The 21,790-nt window shown below is 40.2% G+C and overlaps 3 protein-coding genes across 3 annotated transcripts; 2 read left to right on the plus strand and 1 right to left on the minus strand.

Annotated features, from left to right (window-relative positions):
* Positions 1–12,022: 12,022 nt before the first annotated feature.
* On the minus strand, positions 12,023–15,561 carry F5891DRAFT_980512 (uncharacterized protein; the record flags this gene model as incomplete). Its single annotated transcript, XM_041377008.1, has 10 exons — positions 12,023–12,107; positions 12,170–12,257; positions 12,444–12,636; positions 12,691–12,867; positions 12,913–13,094; positions 13,168–13,336; positions 13,678–13,755; positions 13,813–13,879; positions 14,085–14,521; positions 15,100–15,561. 10 exons carry the CDS (start codon positions 15,559–15,561, stop codon positions 12,023–12,025), a joined length of 1,938 nt encoding a protein of 645 aa, XP_041225818.1.
* Positions 15,562–17,081: 1,520 nt separating this feature from the next.
* Positions 17,082–18,121, plus strand: F5891DRAFT_980513 (uncharacterized protein; the record flags this gene model as incomplete). Its single annotated transcript, XM_041377009.1, has 3 exons — positions 17,082–17,195; positions 17,355–17,384; positions 17,546–18,121. 3 exons carry the CDS (start codon positions 17,082–17,084, stop codon positions 18,119–18,121), a joined length of 720 nt encoding a protein of 239 aa, XP_041225819.1.
* A 335-nt stretch (positions 18,122–18,456) lies between these two features.
* F5891DRAFT_980514 (uncharacterized protein) lies at positions 18,457–20,363 on the plus strand (the record flags this gene model as incomplete). The annotated part of the gene is made up of 7 exons (XM_041377010.1): positions 18,457–18,562; positions 18,611–18,985; positions 19,033–19,171; positions 19,270–19,311; positions 19,340–19,867; positions 19,915–20,093; positions 20,149–20,363. The coding sequence occupies 7 exons, from the start codon at positions 18,457–18,459 to the stop codon at positions 20,361–20,363; spliced, it is 1,584 nt and encodes a 527-aa protein (XP_041225820.1).
* Positions 20,364–21,790: the final 1,427 nt, after the last annotated feature.

Raw genomic sequence — 21,790 nt, forward strand, 5'->3', positions numbered from 1 at the left:
ATGTATTATCTACCTTTTAACAAGTTTCCACCACCATCCTGCAGATCGTCCAAACTCTAAGTCTAAATTCTACCATGCTATAACTACTTCTCAACAAATTCTAAGTGTGTTCTCAGCATGTGGAAGCAAGTTGGAAGCGCAGCTAATAGGCAAAAATATGTAAGTTGCTTCTGAATGGGTTTATTGGAAGCACATCTAACTGGTCTTAGCCAAGCAGTTGATACAACAGAATCTAAATTTGTCTGTATGAGTTCAAAACCTGCTAAAGATGAATTTGCCAAGTGATCATTAGAGTCAAAATCCATTTCTCTTGGACTGTGCAGGTTTGAAACCTGCCAGTGATAAAATTTATTTTTTTATGAAAACACACCTTAAAATTTGCTCATGGTCGGTTTGCTTGCTAGCTCATCACAGTTGTGTTTAGCCAAGTGGTTGTCATAACAGAATCAAAATCTGTTTCCATCAGAGTGCAATAAGTTTGAAACTTGTTGAATGTTGTTTTTTTCTCTAAGAATGTGTCTTGAATATTTGCTCATAGACAGCATCTCAGACATTGATCTTCATTGATTCAATAACAACATTTTTATTCTATGAAATCCAAAATAGTGGAATGTGATGAATCATGAGGTAATGCAAAAGACACATCATTATACAGATTACAAACCTATTTAGTTCAAGAGAAATACATTTTGACTCTGGCAATCACTTGAATAAGCACAGTAAAGAATCTCAGCCTAATATATTTGTATTTTTCCTAATTCCTCAGGTTATTAGGATCAAACTTGAAAGTTCAATGTGTAATCTGCTCTTTTTCTTCTTAAGACCTTGAGAAAGAATTGTATTGTTACTGTACTCATCCTTCTGAGTTTGCATTAGGACTTTGGTTATATATTAACCTCTGTGTCAAAAATACACTGTGTGATCCTTTCATTGTCAGTTTTCACTTATGGATCCACTGGTAGTGGTCTTCCATCAGCACCTTTTCAGGGAAATTGTTACAGTGGCTCAAAAAAGTGTCTCAATATTTGTAACTTTTCATGTAATTGCTTTATCATGAGCTAGGGTGTGGGAATATGACTAAGCTATAGTGAGATGTCAGAATGCTATACTTCTCAGTCTCATTTATGTTCCCTATAGCATGGGAAGCTGGTATCATCATGTACAGATATGGCTATTTTAATTTGGTGACTCATTGAGACATTTTTTTTAACTTTCTGTTGTTGATCAATACAATCTCTATAATTATAATACTTTGTGTGACCATGCTATTGAAAGAGCTGACAAAATGCAGATAAATATACTTTTAGGACTTGCTTCTGAATGGATTTATTGGAAGTGATTCTAACTGGTCTTAGCCAAGCAGTTGATACAACAGAATCTAAATCTGTCTGTGTGGGTTCAAAACCTGCTGAAAATGAAATCTCAAGTAATCACCAGAGTCAAAATCTGTTTCTCTTAAATTGTGCAGGTTTGAAACCTGCCAATGATAACATTTTTATTTGTATTCTATAAAAGCACACCTTGACATATGCTTTTGGTCGGTCAGCTTGCAAGCTGTTCATAGTTGTATTTAGCCAAGTGGTCGTCATAACAGAATCCAAACCTGTTTCCATTAGACTGCAACAGGTTTGAAACCAGTAAAGATGTTTGTTTTCATTGGTCTGTAGTCAAGTTGTCAATAGAGTCAAAATCTATTTCTCTTGGACTGCGCAGGTTTGAAACCTGCTGATGATAATATTTTTATTCTATGAAATCATACCCTGACATTTCTTCATAGATTATTTTCTCAAAAATAGTCTTAGCTGTGTTATTGCCACAATAGATTCAAAATCTGATTATCCTAGACTGAGCAGGTTTAAAACCTATATAATTACATTTTTTTCATTGAAATATGCCTTGAATATTTGCTCATGAATGGTTGCCTCAAAAACTCATCATGACCAGTCTTGGCCAAGTGGTTGTTACAACAGAATTAAAGTCTGTTTATTTTGGACTGCGCATGCTTAAAATATGCTAAGTGATACATGTTTTTGACCTGCTTAGTCTAGGAGAATCAGATTTTGACTTTGATAAATTATGAACTAGAAACAAGGAAGATCAAAGTCTGAGAAACTGTCCATGAGAAAATATCCAATTGAGCATGTTGCAACATAAAACAGAAATGTATCATTCAATTGGGCTTGAGAAGGATGTCAGAAATTGATGTTAGAACTAAAAAAAAATGCAAATAAATGTACATTGAGGATTAACTTCTGAATGGATTCATTAGGAGTGCATCTGACTGGTCTTAGCCAAGCAGTTGATATAACAGAATCTAAATCTGTCTGTGTGGGTTTAAAACCTACTAAAGATGAAATTATCATGTGATCATTAGAGTCAAACTCTGTTTCTCTTGCACTGCACAGGTTTGAAATCTACCAGTAATAACATTTTTATTTTACAAAATCACATCTTGACATTTCATCATGAATGATATATGTTTGTTTTCTCTGTTAGAACACACCTTAACATTGACTCATGTGTATTTTCATGTTGTAGCTTGCACTCTCAAACATCCGCTTTATATGATGTTTGTGAATGCACTTTTCTGTGTCCAAGAACATCTCTGGGCTTCATGTGATGTGGCTCCACATCCTAAGCACAAATGCCTTAAATCATGCTTTGGGGTTGTATAGCTTTCATTCCGCTGCCACACAGTACAAATGTGTTCTCCATCTTTGATCTACAAGGCTTTATTGATGCACTCTGAGAAAACTTTATGCTGTCCAAAAGCACTCACTGCTTAAGAGAGTTAGGAAATTGATACCAGCGGTGTTATTGTAGTGCTGACCAAAACTAAATGTGCATCTGAATACAGACATATTTCTTCAAAGGTCTTGACTTGATTGAAGAAGAAGAGCAGATAACACATCAAACTTTCAAATTTGATCCTAATGACCTGGAGAATGATGAAGAATACATATCTGTCAAGGCTGAGATTCAAGATAAAGAATCAAAAGAGCCATCTGACCACTATTTGCTCATGTATAAAGTTGAGGTGCACTGTGTTTGAAACTCTTTCATTATTATGTTGCTCTTCTCTTGCTTTTTGAAAGTGCTATATTGCAGTTTATATTTAATTCATTTGTTCAGCTAAGGGAAGACATTGTGAGTGACAGGGAACAGTAGACTAGCCTTGCAGAATCACTTCTAGATGTTTTCTTGAAAGATGCTTCTGACTGTTCTTAGTCAAGCAGTTAATACAACAGAATCCAAATCTGTCTGCATGGGTTTAAAACCTGCTAAACATGAAATTGTCAAGTGATTCTAAAAGTCAAAATCTGTTTCTCTTAGACTGTGCAGGTTTGAAACCTGCCAATGATAAATTTCATTTTTTATGAAATCACACTTTTACATATACTCATAGTCAGTTTGCTTACAAGCTCATCAGAGTTGTGTTTAGCCAAGTGGTCATTCTGACAGAATGAAAATCTGTTTCTATTGGAGTGCAATAGGTTCGAAACCTGTTGAATGTTATATTTTTTCCATAAGAACATGTCTTGAATATCTGACAATTTTGTCAACCCCCTTGAGGGACACAAAATCTTTTATAATCAATCTAATAACCCACAACTTCCTGTTTCAATCCAGCTTGCAAATTTCCTCAATGACATCAGGCACTATGAAAATGCTGTAATAATGAAGGACTTGGCAGATTTGGTAGGAGTATCTATTGGAACAGTCTACAATTGCATTAAACAAGTTGTGATCACTATCTTGAAGCATCATAACAACATAATTTACTTTTATCTACTTGATCAGGAGGATCTTGAGGAATGAAAAAGGTCACTCATTGATGGTGTGCTTACATTTTTTAAGGTTGTTATTTTACCTCACAATCACTATATTGTTAGTTATGTGATTGGTGTACCCAGACACCTTCATGATTTAAACACTTTTGGTCACATAAGGGTCACACAGTATCCAGACAAGTTTTTTCATGCAGGTCAGTAGTTATGGGCAAAATTTGCATATGCAGCACAAACATAGTATGTCTCACCATTCAAACAGCTACCAGGAGTGGAGGGGGTTGACCAGAGACCATATACACTGATAGTGTGGTGTAGGAAGCTTATATTTAAGAACATGAACTGGAGGCACTTATATATGTCAGCATGAACTGGAGCCAAAGTGCTTGTAAAGAGAGTAGGTAAAATATGTAATAAAGGTTCATGACACACAAATGATCAAATCATTAAAGTCTAAAGCATAATATAATCTGATATGAAAATAAAGTGACAGAAACATACCAGTGAGGTTGGATTGGACAATGAAATCATGTATGATATAGGGCACTTTGAGGGTAGGAAACTATACAGATGTCTAGTCTGACTTTTCTTCTTATTTCTTCTGTTAACTTCTTGATTATTATATTTCAATAGCTACTATCTATGGCTCATAATGACTAAACATGCTCCCACAAGACAGAGCCAAAGTACATAGAATAAAAATATTACCACTAGCAGGTTTAAAACCTGCAAAGTGCAAGAGAAACAGATTTTAACTCTGGTGACAACTTGACTAAGGCTGATAAAGATCAATATTTGAAATACTGTCTATCAGCAGATATTCAAGACATGTTCTTATGGAAAAAATATAACATTCAACAGGTTTCGAACCTATTGCACTCCAATAGAAACAGATTTTCATTCTGTCAGAATGACCACTTGGCTAAACACAACTCTGATGAGCTTGTAAGCAAACTGACTATGAGTATATGTAAAAGTGTGATTTCATAAAAAATGAAATTTATCATTGGCAGGTTTCAAACCTGCACAGTCTAAGAGAAACAGATTTTGACTTTTAGAATCACTTGACAATTTCATGTTTAGCAGGTTTTAAACCCATGCAGACAGATTTGGATTCTGTTGTATTAACTGCTTGACTAAGAACAGTCAGAAGCATCTTTCAAGAAAACATCTAGAAGTGATTCTGCAAGGCTAGTCTACTGTTCCCTGTCACTCACAATGTCTTCCCTTAGCTGAACAAATGAATTAAATATAAACTGCAATATAGCACTTTCAAAAAGCAAGAGAAGAGCAACATAATAATGAAAGAGTTTCAAACACAGTGCACCTCAACTTTATACATGAGCAAATAGTGGTCAGATGGCTCTTTTGATTCTTTATCTTGAATCTCAGCCTTGACAGATATGTATTCTTCATCATTCTCCAGGTCATTAGGATCAAACTTAAAAGTTTGATGTGTTATCTGCTCTTCTTCTTCAACCAAATCAAGACCTTTGGAGGGAATTAAATTGCTCTTGTGCTTATCATTCCAAGTTTGCATCAAGACTTTGGTCATATATTAAACTTTGCATCAAGGATAAAAGAATCAACAGTGACCATACTATTGAAATAACTGATAAAATGCAGATGAATGTGCCTTGAGGATTCACTTCTGAATGTGTTCATTAGAAGTGCATCTCACTGGTCTTAGTCAAGCAGTTGACACATTGGGGTCAGCAATATTTAAGAGTGCTTTACATGTTGTATAAAATGCGAAGACAATACTTCAAACTTTGGGTGGTCAAAAACTTCATGTATTTGTAGACATTTTCACCTTGATTAAGTAACAAATTAAGTAACAAATATATAAATTGGCATAAATGTCTAGCTTAACTTGAAGTTTTGGCGGTCAAAGTTTTGTCAAACATTAAAACCCAGTTAAAACTTCAAGTTCAGCACTCTTAAATATTGCTGACCCCAATGTGTGATATGACAGAATCTAAATCTGTCTGCATGGATTCAAAACCTACCAAAGATCAAATTGCCAAGTGATTACCAGAGTCAAAATCTGTTCCTCTGAGCATGCATGGGTTTAAAACCTGCCAAGTATAACATTTTGATTCTATGAAATCACACCTTGACATTTCCTCATAATTGATAGATGTTTTTGTTTTTCCTGTTAGAACACACCTTGACATCAACTCATGTGTACTTTCCAGAGAGCTTCATATCACTGGTTTTTGCCAGGTAGATGTTGCAACAGAGTCAAAATCTGTTTCTTTCAAATCATGGAGGTTCAAAACCTGCTTGCAAAATCTTTTGCAGTGTATAGATTCTCAGAGACCCAAGTGCAAGCAAATAGGGACAGTTAGACATTTTGGAGTATTCATCAAAGTGATATCATTTGTGTCTATTTTATCTTTTTCAATGCAGCCTAGGTGTGACTGCTTTGTACTAGTTTTGCAGCAGAATGCAGTGAGAATGCTTCTCTTGCATCTATACATTGTGGTCTGTAGCTGAGAGCATCCTTCAGCATGATATAAAAATAAAATGATAAAAATATATCAGCAGTATTGGATTGGACAATAGATGGACATGTAGTATAGGGCATGCACAAAAATGTAGTGCTTGGTATGGAACAGGGTGTGATTTCATAAAATAAAAATGTTATTATCGGCAAGTTTCAAACCTGCACAGTCTAAGAGAAACACGTTTGAACACTGATGATTACTTGCAATTTTATCTTTGACAGGTTTTGAACCTGCACAGACAGATTTGAATTCTGTTATATTAACTGCTTGGCTAAGACCAGTTAGATGTACTGTCAATAAATACATTCAGAAGTGAATTCTTAAGCTACATTTATCAGTTCTAACATTAATTTCTAACATCCCCCTTGAGCCCAACCATATGTGATCCTTCCATTGTCAGTTGTCACTCATGACCTGGTTATTAATCTCAAGACATCACAAACATCATTGGCTCACCATGGTGGTCTGTTATCAGCACTTTTTTTAAGCAATTGCTGGATAAACATGTCTCAAAGTAGAGGCCTGGGAGAAGTCTGATGTCTTTTCCAATAAGAGTAGAATAAAAAAATCAATCATGGTGACCATATTATTGAAAGAAATAACAAAATGCAGATAAATATGCCTTAAGGGTTCACTTGTGAATGGGTCCATTGGAGGTGCATTTAACTGTTCTTAGCCAAGCAGTTGGTACAACAGAATCCAAATCTGCCTGTGTGGGTTCAAAACATGTCAAAAATGAAATTGCCAAGTGATCACCAGAGTTAAAATCTGTTTCTCTTGGACATTGCAGGTTTGAAACCTACCAGTTGCACCATTTGTTTTCTATAAAACCACACCTTCAAATATGCTCATGGTTGGTTTGCTTGCAAGCTGATCAAAGTTGTGTTTAGGTAAGTGGTTGTTATAACAGAATCAAAATCTGTTTCTATTGGAACATAACAGGTTTCATACCTGTTGAATGTTATATTTTTTCTATGAGAATGTGCCTTGAATGTTTGCTCATAGACAGTATCTCAGACATTGATCTTCGTTTGTCTTAGTCAAGTTATTGCCAGAGTTAAAATCTGTGTCTCTTGAACTTTGCAGATTTGAAACATGCCGATGATGATATTTTTATTCTATGAAATTAAACTCTGATATTTCCTCATTAATAGTTTTCTTCGAAATCCATCATAAATGCTCTTTTCCATATCATTGCCACAATATATTCAAAATATGTTTCAATCAAAGCCTACAGGTCTGCAATCAGAGCACTCTTCACAAGGAAATGTCAAGGTGTGATTTCATAGGATAAAAATATTATCATTAGCAGGTTTCAAGATAACTCAGCTAAGACTGATGAAGATAAGTGTCTGAGATACTGTCTATGATTCAATATTTAAGGCATTTTTTATAGAAAAAATATAAAAAAATGTGATGTCTCACTGGTTTCAAACCTATTGCACTCCAATAGAAACAGATTTTGATTCTGTTATGACAGTCACAGGGCTAAACACAACTTTGATCACCTTGCAAGCAAACTGACCATAAGCATATTTCAAGGTGTACTTTCATAGAAAATGGATTGTATCACTGGTAGGTTTTAAACCTACACAGTCCAAGAGAAACAGTTGTGTTTAGCTAGGGCTGTTATCACAGAATCAAAATCTGTTTCCATTAGGGTGCAATGAGTTTGAAACTTGTGGGATATCACTTTTTTCCTATAAGAATGTATTTTGAATATCTGCTTCTAGACAGCATCTCAAACATTGGTCTTCATTGGTCTTGGTCAAGTTATCACCAGATTCAAAATCTGGTTCTCATTACCAACTTTCTGCCCTCTGGAGGCTTTGACTCAGTCAATAGGTACCTAGTCATCTAAGTTAGTCAATGGAGTAGAATAAAACTTAAGAGAATAGATAGGTATTAAATTACTATTACAATAGAACATTATCCTCTAGATATATTGAAATACTTTTGGTAGCTCTTTTTCTGTACCTAAAGTCCCTTTGAATTTCTCTCAAAACTGAAGTATAAGCTATTTGATATCTAGATAATAGAAGGATGTGAGATACTGTTAAGATTGTACTCTTGTAGGATTGGATCTAAAGAACTTTGGCCTTAGCTCATACACTGTGCCCCTTTCCCAAGTACTGTCCCTTATTTCAGAGACTAATGATAATGCATCTGGAGGGTCGGATGAGTCTTATAGTAATATCCAGATGACTTTCAGATATTAGATACATGCATAAGGCTAATCTGGATGGGTTCAGACTAGAAACAAACAGAGTATAGACTATCTGAAGATAGAGCCAGAAATATAGACTATTGGAATTGATCTGAAGTCTCAGAGATTGGTGAGAGCTGATTAGACTCAAGTCTGAAGGATAGAAAGAGGACAAACTAAGATGATATTTGAACTAAGGTACTACAGAACATATACAAGAGTTTATATACTAAGAGAATAACAGAAGGATCAATAAGCAAAAGTCCGAGGCATGTATGAAGCATATGCAAAGTTTATCAAACACAAGTTGGAAATGAAGCATAGGTTAATGGATCAGTAAGCATACCAGTAGTAAGTATAACTGAGATACCGGGAATAGGAAATTAATTAAGAAGCGGATCTATACATTGGACCAGATCGAATCTAAGGGTCTGAAGTCTGGAAGAGAAGCATGAATATATGAGATATGACAGATACAGATAATAGAACAATAGTTCTAGCATCCTTGCTTACTTCAAATATTTTTACTAGTATGCTGCAATGAGATAGAGGAATATCCTATATTTGATTTTCATATGTGTGTTTCTATAGCCTAGATAATATTTGAAAATGTGAGAATATCCTCCAACACAATAATACCACATTGGAGAAATAATGATTATAGTAAAGTCTAATAATAAAGAAAGTTAATTGAATAGTACTATAACATGGATAATTAATTATGGCATCAGGGAGAGTTAAATGTCAGAGCAGTTTCATGGCCAAAATCTTACACTATATCACAATAGGGACCAAGTTACCTATTATAGTACTTTTTTATCATAGACTCAACTAATTAAGTGAATTGTATATCAAGTGAAATCATGTACTAACGTAAACACTCACAATGTTCATTACTTGCATGTGCCATCACTAAAAGCAGCAGGTATATCCTGTCCTCTGGAATGTCCAATTTGACAAGGTTAGCTTGCTATGAGAAAGGGCCATAGCCATCTACTTGGCAAATGCATCGCCAGATTTCATCCATTGTGATAAGATGCAACATGAGGCCTTGAAGTATTGTGCTAATTTCTGTACATACATGCTGAATCGTAGCATTATCAGGCATATCAGCACATTGATCCATTGACAGCAAAAATATATTATTGGTGATGGAGATGCCTTCATTCACATGTGTCACTGTCTTAATTTGCACAGTATTAGTCTGACTGATGGCGCTACAGGACCTATTCAATTTTGCACCAGATGTCTCATGCTCCAGAGTCACATGTGGTGTTGTTCATGAGTGTTAAGACCATGCACAAAGGGTAGGACTGATTCTGAGGGGCTTGGCTTCAGCTCGTGCGCTGCGCCCCTTACCCGAGTATGTGCCCTTAATTTCAGATTGGTGTCTGAGGAAAGTCTGAAGACATCCAAAGACATCCAAAGGACATCCAAAGGCGTGGGAAACTTCGGAAGGACTTTCCAGACGGGTGCAAGTAACTTCCGGATGAGTGTGGGAAAGTTCCGGAGGAACTTCCGGAAATTACAATGAGGTTTTGTCCTGATACGGATATGTATAATGGCTACTCGGGACTTGTCCTGAGTAGAAGTAAACAGAGGAAAGGCTGCAAGGACAAAGTCCAAAGCAGAATAGGTCCGGAGGACCGCGGGAAAGATCCGGATGAACTTCCGGAAACTACGGAGGATCGGATGAGCGGATGAGCGGAGTATCGGATAAGCAGAGCTCTGGCCTAGGGAGAAACTCCCTAGGCCTGAGATAGATAACAACTAAGTTGGAAGACTAGAACTGATATGAGGACTTAGAGTGAAGACTAGTGCGAGGACTAATATGATATTCAGACTGAGGTACTACAAGACATATACACAAGTTTATATACTAAGAGAAATAACGGAAGGATCAATAAGCAGAGTCCGAGGCTATGTACGAAGCATATGCAAAGGTTGACAAACGCGAGTCGGAAATGAACATAGGTTAACAGATCAGTAAGCATACCGGTAATAGATATAACCGAGGTACCGGTAACAAGGAATACCGGATAGGCTGTGTTAACGTTATATGCACAGGAAATGAATCAAGAAGCTTATTGTATATTGGATAGGAAATGTATCTATATGTCGGATAGGATCGGATCGGACCGGATCGGATGTGGTCCGGATGAGATGCGTGGATATGCAAGATATAATATTAGGGCAATGGGACAAGGGTGAACGATGCAGGCTAGCTGCGAAGGTAAAGGGATCTGGATGTGGATGTGTGGAGGTGCAGGGATCCGGATGGATAGAGGACTGCAGACATGGATAGGATATCCGAAGGTCCGGATGAGGCATGGGAATATTATCGGATGTAGGTCCAGAATACGGGATATGACAATGAGCAATTTTTGGCAATGGAAGACTCAGATGCACTAGAAGCGAGTTTGGAGTGGTGATGGGTTAATGATACCATTTTTGGTGTAGTGGTAGGCATTGTGGGAGAAATATTTTTAGACTTCAAGGGGGTGATGGCGGTGAAATGATGACAGGGCATGATACTGGCTGTGCGAGCTTTACAGAGGGGACAAAGGGAGATGTCCCATCATCAGACAGCATATGAAGTGAGGAGCAAGTGGAATAAGGTGGCGATGTGATGGTAGAGCATGAGAGAGATGATATAGACATATTGACAGAGTTGGTTGAAGAACACCAGTCCTCCAACACATAGTCATCCACAAGTTGTGGTGAGGCAGCGACGGGCAGAAGAGGATCGGGAAATATGTATGATCCAGTGATGTTACTGTCTGCCAGTTGTTCAGAGACTGATGTAGACAGAGGATTGGGCAAATATGAATGCAAATGTTGGCATTCAGCCTCATCTAATGCTGCTATCCCTAGCAAAACATGTTGTTAGTGAACGAAATAGACAAAAATAGAAACTATTATACTTTTGAGTATTGCTTCTGGGAGCTGAATATGGTCCCATTTGAATCACATAATGCAGTGACATATCTCCCTACCTATTGGACAGCCCATGTTGACATTCCTCCATAATAGTTAGGCCAACCCACCATGGGCCCACATATGGGATTGTACCCCAGTATAGAGGGTGGGCCAGGTGCTAGATAATAACCAATGCTCAAGGATGGGCCCACTGTATATACATTATGGAATACAATAATATATAGGATAGTGGTATATGATGCATAGGCTATGTCTGGTAGGTTGTACCCAATAATAAGGGGTGGCCCTACATGAACTTGCCACTACCTTAACGCATTGCCAACACAGCATAGCATCGCCATCGCCAACACCCGAGCATATCTGCGGCATTGCCGACATCGTATATATCGGCTGCCATATGCATAATACAATCAAAGCATATATACATATACTTATATGTGGTATCAGGATATAAATGAGTCAGTCTATATTGAATAGCTGTATCATCTACTACCACGAGGATGGCATGATTCTTGGTTAAATCTAGTCAACCTTCATCAGGGGATCACCGACAATGTCAAATTCCAGCATTGCTGACATTATATCAAAGTAGCACCCCACCGTATGGTAATGGCATCTATGGCGCGGAGGCCCAGTACCTGAACTCCTGTGTAGCATCGGCAACTATGGACTGGTAGGTAGAGTAGTTAGTGCAGGGAATATCTACAAACTCATGCATATCATACCTCATGTACCACACCCAGGCTATTTGGTCGCCGTCCACCTCATCCACCCCATGTCTGATAATCCTTCCCAAACCAACAACCATGACACCTGAACCATATTCAATTTCAATGCCTAAATTAGGCATCTTCATCCTTGCTACTCCATAATCACCAACACTTGTCATGACATCAAACTATTGCGGATGAGAAATAGGATCACAGTGCAAGGGTGAATGCCGGTTGCACATAATGGAGACAGCTGTAAACACAGATGCTCACTCTCTGAGACGCTCACTCATTTCATCAAAAATTTTATCCGCTGCCCAGAGACCAAGGGCCAGCTTTGTTGCCAATGATGACCAATAGAGGTTAGGGTGCATGACCCTCAAGGCCGCAGTGATGAGCACTGCCGATCTCTGTATTGCCTGACATATAGACCTGCCATCCTCTTTCAGAGTCGCTGAGACATGTGGATGAAACTTGGGCACCTACCATGTATGAGCATGGATACTGCTAGCCGTTACATGCGAACCACAACTCACTGGGTGTCCTTGCAAAAACCATGCTGGCGACAGATTGATACACCCCGGAGTTACACCGTGTCGACTAGGATGAAAGTTTGATACATGAGTTCTCCATTTATCATTTGCAATGGCGCTGCAAGTGACACTTTGTTCCAGAGCAACTGACATCCTTGCGGTGGCCGCCGCCATGTCATGCTAAAATCATCAAAGGAATCATTGTTGGCAATAGGGACAACTTACCTGTATATGTAGATCAATAGCCCCAGGGAGGTACCAGAGAACTATAATACTGAACTTGTCACAAACAACTGTAGGCTGATCAAGAACAATATGACTCTCTGGCGGATATTGGGCAAGCAGGTTTTCTTCTCGATCAGGGTTGGTCCCCTTCTCCATCATCTGCAGTACATTGGCATACCTAGCTATATCAAAGTTAATAGATACTAATGCCAATACAACTGAGCGGCGCGCCTCGAGAGGATGAAAGAGTCTTACCTGGATTGTGATATGCATCAGCGAGAGTACTGGCTAGTTGGGAGCATGCCATAAGCATGGCAAAATCAAGTTCAAGGGGAGGAAGGGTGTTTGGCCATCCAGTAATCAGAGCACAGAACTGGCAATACACATATTCACTTGCAATATTGGTTGTGGCCAAGGCCCTAGTCTGGGGGAACAGGATTCATGAAGACCAAATAACATTAGTACCATCATCTGTTCTATATATTTTTGCTGCCAAAGGAGATTACATAACATCGCCAAATATTAAATGATGTTGTGTCCAAACATCACTGATGAAGTGAGGACAAATGTAATAAGCAATGCATCCTGCACACTGCTGATGACATGTACTTCCCACCATATGTAATGAAATCGGCATGACAATGACAATGTTTTACTCTCAACCCCTCATGGCTGCTGCATGGCCTTCTCATATTTACATAACTAGATAATGCTGCCATGAAGAATCAGAATGAAATCACAGCACTCCCATGTAGTATCATGTACCACATCCACACCACCATCAGATGTTAATGATTCCAGCGGCAATATAAAACTTGCAGCATCATACATGGGACCCACCACCTAGATAAAAGAAGCATATCGTCGGTGACTATCTAATCCTAGCAGCATTATGGATACATGATCGATAGTGACGCGCCGCTCATGACAATTGATGTCCGCCGACAGGGGTTGCCGAATGACAGTGCTGCATACAATTGAATGGAGCATGATGTAGTATTCAACCAGGCAACAGTAACAAAATTTCAACTACTAAACCTTGAATACCAGGAGTATGATGTACAAAAAAAAACATGACTTTAGTTCAGAAGGCCCACACCTGATGCTGACCCACCACTAGCATTTCCACTTTGGCGTGAACTGCTGGTGACATTACTGACTGACTGACTGACTGACTGACTGATGAGGAAACACCAAATCCGGTGATATCAGAACCACTACCGATGTTGCTGGCAGAATGGCCCCCAAACCCAGATTGACCTTGAGGTAAGTTTAGGTATAAACCTTCCATGGCTTGCATTTGGCTGAGGCTCAGGGGCATTATGCTTTGCTGAGGGATGGATGCTGGGTTAGCAAGATACATGGAGTTAGCAAAAGGGGAAGATGATGCATGATTCAGTGCGAGAATACAAAGACAAAGGGCATTGTAAGCGTCCTGGAGAACCCCATTGGCCTGTTCCTGTTGACTCAATTGCTCTTGAGCACACCGAAGGTTCTCATCCCAAGTCACCGACACATCTTGCAATGCCTTGACTTCACATTGCATCCCAATAAGCTCCACATGCATAACTTGCAATGTTCGAATCTCAGTATCCTGGCCAGCGATGCGCTTGTTGAGTCCATTAAGATGCTCAGTGGTGGCGGTATTATGAGCCTGTAGTTGCTCTATCTCCCCCCCCGGATGCAATCCACAACATCATGGAGTGTGGACTCATTGGGACCCGATACTTATGAATCACAAGGCACCGCCAATTTCATAGCCCACAACTCATCAACTATGATGTCTCCTGAGGAATCAACCTCCATTGCCTGCTGGGGAGCAGTGACAGGCTCAGGTGATTATGTTACAAAACCAAATGGAATTGGTTGTGATATAAGGTCCTGTAAATCTGATCACTTCCTACCCCTCTTGGCTTTTGAAGCTTCCACGACTGCCATCTTGCTCCTTGTTCTCTTTGCTGGCATGTCACTGATGGGCTTGGTGGTGCGCTATTTTGCTGCCTTGATGGGTGGCTCTACTATGACATTAGAAGACATACTGCTGGTGCTTGTGATGATTTGGAGTGTTCCTTTTGTGTCTTCGCTGTAACTGTCATATGTCCAATTGTTTTTGATTTCACTGGCTCCAAGTTAAACAACACTCATGCTCCTAACATTAGCTTGCCTTCCACATTTTGCCATGCTAACATTCACAAAGACCCTCATTCCAGCTTGCTTGAACATCTCAGTGGCAAAATGCTCTATCATGTCAGCACCTTTTGATTCAGTGACATTGGCCTGAACTTCCAGTGGAGCAGCTTCATTGTTCCACTTCTTGGCAGTTACTTGTGCCTCTTCCTTCTCCCCCGCCAACAGACCTGTGAGGATAGTCTTAGTAGATGCTGGCCACTTTACAATCATCTCCTCACTCCCAGGAACTTCCCCTGTCTCCTCTAGTGTTCTGCACAGGTAACCCATGGGTATTTTCAGCTGTACCCCTACCCCTACCCACAAAAACCTGTACCCCTGGCCAGGGGTATGGGTTTTTTCACAGGTAGAAAGTTTTTGCCAGGGGTACACCCCTACCCATACCCGTGGAGGGTAACCTGCGGGTATTTGTAGTACATATTGTAGAGCTTGATTAGGCAATTTCAATGGTGGTCTGATCATGTCAAATGGTTAAGATTTGAGCAAGATATGAGCATTACAAGATAGGATCGCATAATTAAGGAAAATGTGAATGTTGTTAAATGACTTAGGTGTCTAATCTGAAGCTAGTATTATCTTGATTATCTTGTCAAACACTTGAGGTCTGGTTAATGTATGAGCTATCCTTTCATTTCGCGTCCTTTTCTTATAATGATCATATCTTGCTCAATTTCCAGCCATTTTGCATGATCAGACCACTGTTGAAATCACCTGATCAAGCTCTACAATATGTACTCCAAATACCCGCAGGTTACCCACCACAGGTACAGGTTTTTAATGGGTTAAATATTTTGTACCCCTACCCATACCCTTCAAAAAACCCTCCAAAAACCCATGGGTTACCTGTACCCCTGCATATCACTAGTCTTCTCTCTGATCTGAGCCTTGTTCTGCTCAACTAACACCATATGAGCTATCCATTTCTTGCCATACTTGACAAGTGGCTTTGGAGCTTTCCGCTGACATTGGTGTACAACCACTCCTTATAAGTCTGTTGTGATAAAATCGATAGATAGGGGTTGCATATATGTACACTGGCACATACCTTTTTCTGAGCTTTCAATAAGGCTTTATCATGAGTGGGAGCTTGGAGGCAGGCTTCCTTGTGAATGGCATTCAAAACATGAAGTCATTGTTTGCCTTTGACAGACTTCCAGTCCTGCAGGTGGGCCTTGAGGACTGTTATTTCTGCCTTGATTAAGGGAAGTTTGGTCTGCTGGGAGACAGTGATAGGTGATTCACTTCAGGCCATGTTATGATATAGTTGATGATATGAATGGTTGGATGGTTGAAAATTGTCAGTCCTGAAGACTCTTACTCCGATTCCTCAGTTCCTTTTATGTTTCATATCTTGTATTATTATATATAGCTACAAGATCAGTCTGAATACAAAGGATATTACTTGCACCTCTTGTGCACAAGTAGCTTCATGCATGGAAAAATCTATTATTAGTAGCATGACATATCCCTGATGAAATTGAGCAGTTAAAAGACTGATCAAAGCCTTATCCCTGGTATTTCATCTATTACATAGAAATAGTAGCTCAGAATCAGTATGACACATACAAACTTTCGGCCTGATATATATTACCTGCTCTGAGATGCTTAAATGGCTGCATGTTCTACACACATAACTGAATCTAATATCAGTGAGATATTTCTGATGAAACAAACCCATAAAATCATAGGTCAAAGCCTAGTAATTGCTAGTATTTAGTAGTAAGGGACAGATGGATACTGATACCAAGTATACATGACATTGGAATTTGTTGTAGTCTAGTAGTGGAATTGGGCTGCCAAAAACTTCACTCATCGAACATCATTCACTTCAGCACATGGGAGGTTTTAAAGTGCAGGAATGGACACCTACCAGAAATATTTGTGTGGTGGAATGGAAGAAAACATTTCGGAGCAGGAAAGTGACAGGAAAATGGGTAGAGAGACCCAAGATCCAAAACATTTGATTGGTTCCAGCCACCCCTATGAAGTCACCATCAAAGCAACCATCACAGAATATGCTATATAATGGTGAAGAAGATTTTTACAATGACATGCACCAGCAGGATGTCATACCATTGCAGCTACCAAAGTCCCTGGTATGTCCAGCAACATCAGGTATTCTGTCCCTCACTTAGCTTGTTTGAAGAGTCAGAATGACTATCTGCGACAATGGGTACTGAAGACCAAAGAATATCTCAATATACTCCTTGAGTGAGAGGCTCCTGCCGACAGGTCATGCATCATTTGTGGTACAGATGGTGTTTACAAATGTCACGGATGCTTCAGTGAGCCCCTCTTTTGTACAAATTGCTGCAGGGTGAAGCACCAGAGGCTTCCCTTCCATAGGATAAGTCAATGGACAGGAGGCTTCTTTGAGGAAAGTTGCTTGGTGAAGATTGGGCTAGTTATTTCACTAGGTCATAACAGCAATCCTTGTCCATGCCAGGACTATGAGGTGGATGATATTGAAGACTTGTTCGCCGATAGCAGTGCCAACAGGAATGATGCTGATGGAATGCAGGGAACAGTGCCGGATGGTAACAACACTGAGATGGATGAACAGGCAACCAGCATGGGCTATAGAAAGAGCACCAACCATCTACCGACTGGTGTGCCATTCCTAAAGAATAGTAAGACTATGACAACGATAGTGGACAAGTTAGGAATACACAGCCATATCACCAAGTATTGCTTGTGCACTGATGCACTGACCGCTGACATCCAGCTTTGTCAAATGGAACTATTTCCAGCATTCTTTTCCCAACCCAAGACAGTCTTCACCTTTGAGGTACTGGACAATTTCTTACTGGACAATTTGGAGTGTGGGACGTCGGCGATGAATTATTATAACAAGTTAAGAAGAATGACCACTGCCATCTTTCCACACCTCATGCCAGTGAGATCATTCATAAATCGTCGGCATGGGGTTAACCACTCTGCAGGACCATTACTGGGAGCTGAGGAGGGTAGCCAGACAATGGCGGCATCTGAAGCTATTGAAATAGAATGGCTTCGGTCATGAAACAAAAGAAGTGAAACCTGGCGACCTTGCTCTGTTTTGTCCAGCATGTCCACAGCCTGGAATTAATATAACATTGCCGACTGCAGAAGGCGGAGAGATAACGAACACTGCACCAGATCTGGAGGCGCCGAGTTGGCTTTATTCATGATCCCTAGTCATGGATGGAAACTTTAAAGCTGAGTATATGCATGCCTCAAATCCATCAGATCAAGTTGCGCTCATGGACGGCCAGGGCTTCATGGTCGGCGACAGTCTGTATAAAGCTCATCTTGCACAGGCAAAGGATATCATACAACAGTCAGAATGCAACAACCACAGAGCCGTAAATCAAGCCAATGCATCTCATCACTGACTTGAAGCAACGGGGATCAGAGGTTGTGCCTGTGCAAGGCATGGCTGCTTTGTGCCACATGCAATGGTGGATTTTCACAAGGGAGAAAGGTACACATTGCTTAAACCGCCAACATACTTGTAGGACATCGCCGATAGCACTTAGACAGATGAATATGGACTATGCATTGTGTGAGGCATTAAAGCACAACACCGATGGTATTTGGCATGCATTGACATTCTATGATGTCAACTGCCAGTACCATAAGTATCTTAAGAACCGTATTGCTGAGAGTTCTTTTTTGGACATTCCAGAGCAGCTGGAAATCATACTAGGAATTGGCCTTTGGCATGTTCATGGCCATCAGGACAGCTGCTATGTGCGCTACGCCTCAAGCTTTATCAAGGGCGCCACATGTATTGACGGTGAGATCATGGAGTTTTCTTCGGCGTGTGGAATAGGGATGCTGCACCACAAGGAGTGCTTGGATTATCAAATGAATGATTGTAACTTCATGAAAATGATTAGGATGAGTGGGTTACATCTCCTTCGTGATGTAAATAACTGACCAAAAATATAGGTAAAGCCATTTGCCACAAATTCAGACAAGTGGTAAAAGGTGTTGCCGAAAGCACCGCCACCTTTGAGAAGCTTAATGATAGCACCGATGCCATCAAAGTTCAGCATTGGGAGGAACAAGAGAGACTTGCACAAGAACAGTGCATGATTGATCCACAAGCAATGGACATTTATGAGGTCCAAATACAAAAAGGAATTGAAGATTAATATTGTAACATCAATACTAATGGCCAGACAGCACCAACAAGAAAACAAAATTAACTGCAGTTGTTAGTACAAGGTCAGCACCTTGGTTCAGCGTCTCGCAGAGGAGCAGCAACATGGCTGGCGGAGGGCATATCAATTGAGGAGGCACAGGTGACACTCCAGATAGATGTCAGAAAATTGGGGAGGTATCCCACCAAACATCAGCAGTTAGAGATTGCACACCGTCATGAGAGACTACAAGGAAAAATTGATTGTTGGGAGGCTATTGGTCTTAGATTTCTCGGCAATGGAATTGGTGATGGTGATGTTCAAACTTTGGAACAGGAGTTTCTTATTCTAGAAGATGACGAAGATGAATACATCATGGATGAATTTGGACTCTTTGAGCCAGAAAAGATATTCATATCCATGTCATCCAATCTAGGTGTAGAGAAATGCACTGACATTGGCACTGCCGACCTCATTCAACAGGAACTTACTCTTGGGAGGGACAGGCGAATGATGCCCTTCACAACATCTGAGTGCATCTTGCAGACAAGGCAGTCATTTTCCGCACCTCTGTCAGAGCAGCAAAATCACAGGCCAAGTCTACTAGAGCTTGGGTGCAAGTTCATTCAGTGGACAGGATTGTAAGTATCAATGCAAGCATTTATTCAAAGTGCCGCACACAACTCAGTAAACTCAGCGCCGACAATACATTGCTCGAGAGATATTGTCCATTGGCCAAGGAGCATCTGAAGGTTAGCACAGCTGTGGCAGATCCAAATGCAAGAGGACAGAGAATCAACACCTTGGCACGGTTTTGGTCTATGGATGTGGAAAGGGATTCCAACAGCAGTGACTGGTTGAATGAATGTGAGTTGCTGGCTTGGATTCTGAATTCACCGCTTACCCCGTCAATGACATATAGTTTACCATGTACATTGGCTGCATGCAAAGGCCATGATGGATCATTGGAAGGAGGAGCTCCTGCTTGTGCAGTATGAGATGAATTGGACATGCAAGTTCTTTCTGCACAAAGCAGAGCAATGGATCCATTTGTCTATCGCTGCCCAGGATAAGCAATCCTTGGGACATATTGCCTATGTGGCATGGCAGAGGAAAATGTATCAGGCGCCTATATGAAGATGCGATGGATGCATTTAGAACAGTAAAATTATTATGCTAGCAGAGTCCTCTTAATACTGGCTATGCAACATGTATATCCTGGATTCAATAATTATATGTTGTGCCTGTGTTATTAGTATCACAAGACTACTTATGGCGATCATGTAAAATGATTGGTAGAGAATGCACTGACGACCAGTGATAAATCAAAGATATGGGCAGTGATGGATGTTGCATTACAGGTCTACGTTGGAGCCCCACCGAATCAGGATTCTAGTAGTATAATCCATTGGCGGTGGTGGATATGGCATTACATTTGTAAATTTGAGCCCACCAAAACACTATATAATCCATTGGCGGCGGTGGATGTTGCATTATGTGTCTAAGTTGGAGCTCACTGCAACATGATTCTAGCAGTATAACCTTACACTAATTCTGATGCTGATTACAATGGATCAACAAAGGCATTTAATTGCAATCGGCCATCCTACAATCACTGTGCCTCTCGTTTTAAATACTTCATCAACTGTTCCATGACATTAATTGTGGCGCCCACATCCTGACCCAATGCGGTTTCCATTCTCATCATGGATGCCACCACTAGTCAGGCCTCCACTACCTTGCTTTCCAACATTGCGATAATGTAGTCACCCTCCTGCTTAACTTCGGCTTCGATGCATGCCAGCTGTTATGCCACTGGCACTGACCTTGCCTCCACCAATGTTCCAGGTGTGACCAACAAGCGGCCCTCTGGCTAAATTGAAATATCAGCCAGTGTGATTGGCAGGATGAAAAATACTGACCATTTGAGCAAAATGGTTTATTACCATTTGCCTGATTTCATTACAATCTGGGAACTTCGTGGTGAACTCCTTGTAGTCCATTGTATTGAATGGCATGGTCCACCAGGCCATCAGATATGTGTGAATGATATGACCTCTCACCCAAGGACCGGATGGTGTCGGCAGCAACTTCATGAAGGAATCATACAATTCCTGGTTGGTGAGCAGTTCTACCTGGCTCATCCCAAGTGTCGCTCAAGCCCTCACAAAAGGCCACCCAAGGGAGGATAAAGACCTGTTCGGCGATCAATAAATATCTCTATCAGCGACATGCAAATCACATACCTCTCCCTCCCACATCAGATATCTTGCAACAATGTGGCAAACTTTCGCTGAAGTGACAAGCATGTTGTCCTCCAAAGCCATCTGGATAGCGAGCAAGTGGGACATGGTGAACTCAAATATATTTGCCATGTCGGCGAGATCAAATGTGGTGCAGTCACTGGTAGGACTCACACGTTCGGTGAAACCAGGAATGTGTGACATATTTATTATGATCGTCTTGAAATGAAGGTCAATGTATGTGACCAAGGAATCGGAGTTTGAATATATGTGGTAACTGAGGATCCATTGTGTCGGCAAACATGTGGTGCCAGCATTTAT

Source organism: Suillus fuscotomentosus (assembly GCF_016647785.1).
Source record: "Suillus fuscotomentosus strain FC203 chromosome Unknown F5891scaffold_28, whole genome shotgun sequence".
Lineage (NCBI taxonomy): Eukaryota > Fungi > Basidiomycota > Agaricomycetes > Boletales > Suillaceae > Suillus > Suillus fuscotomentosus.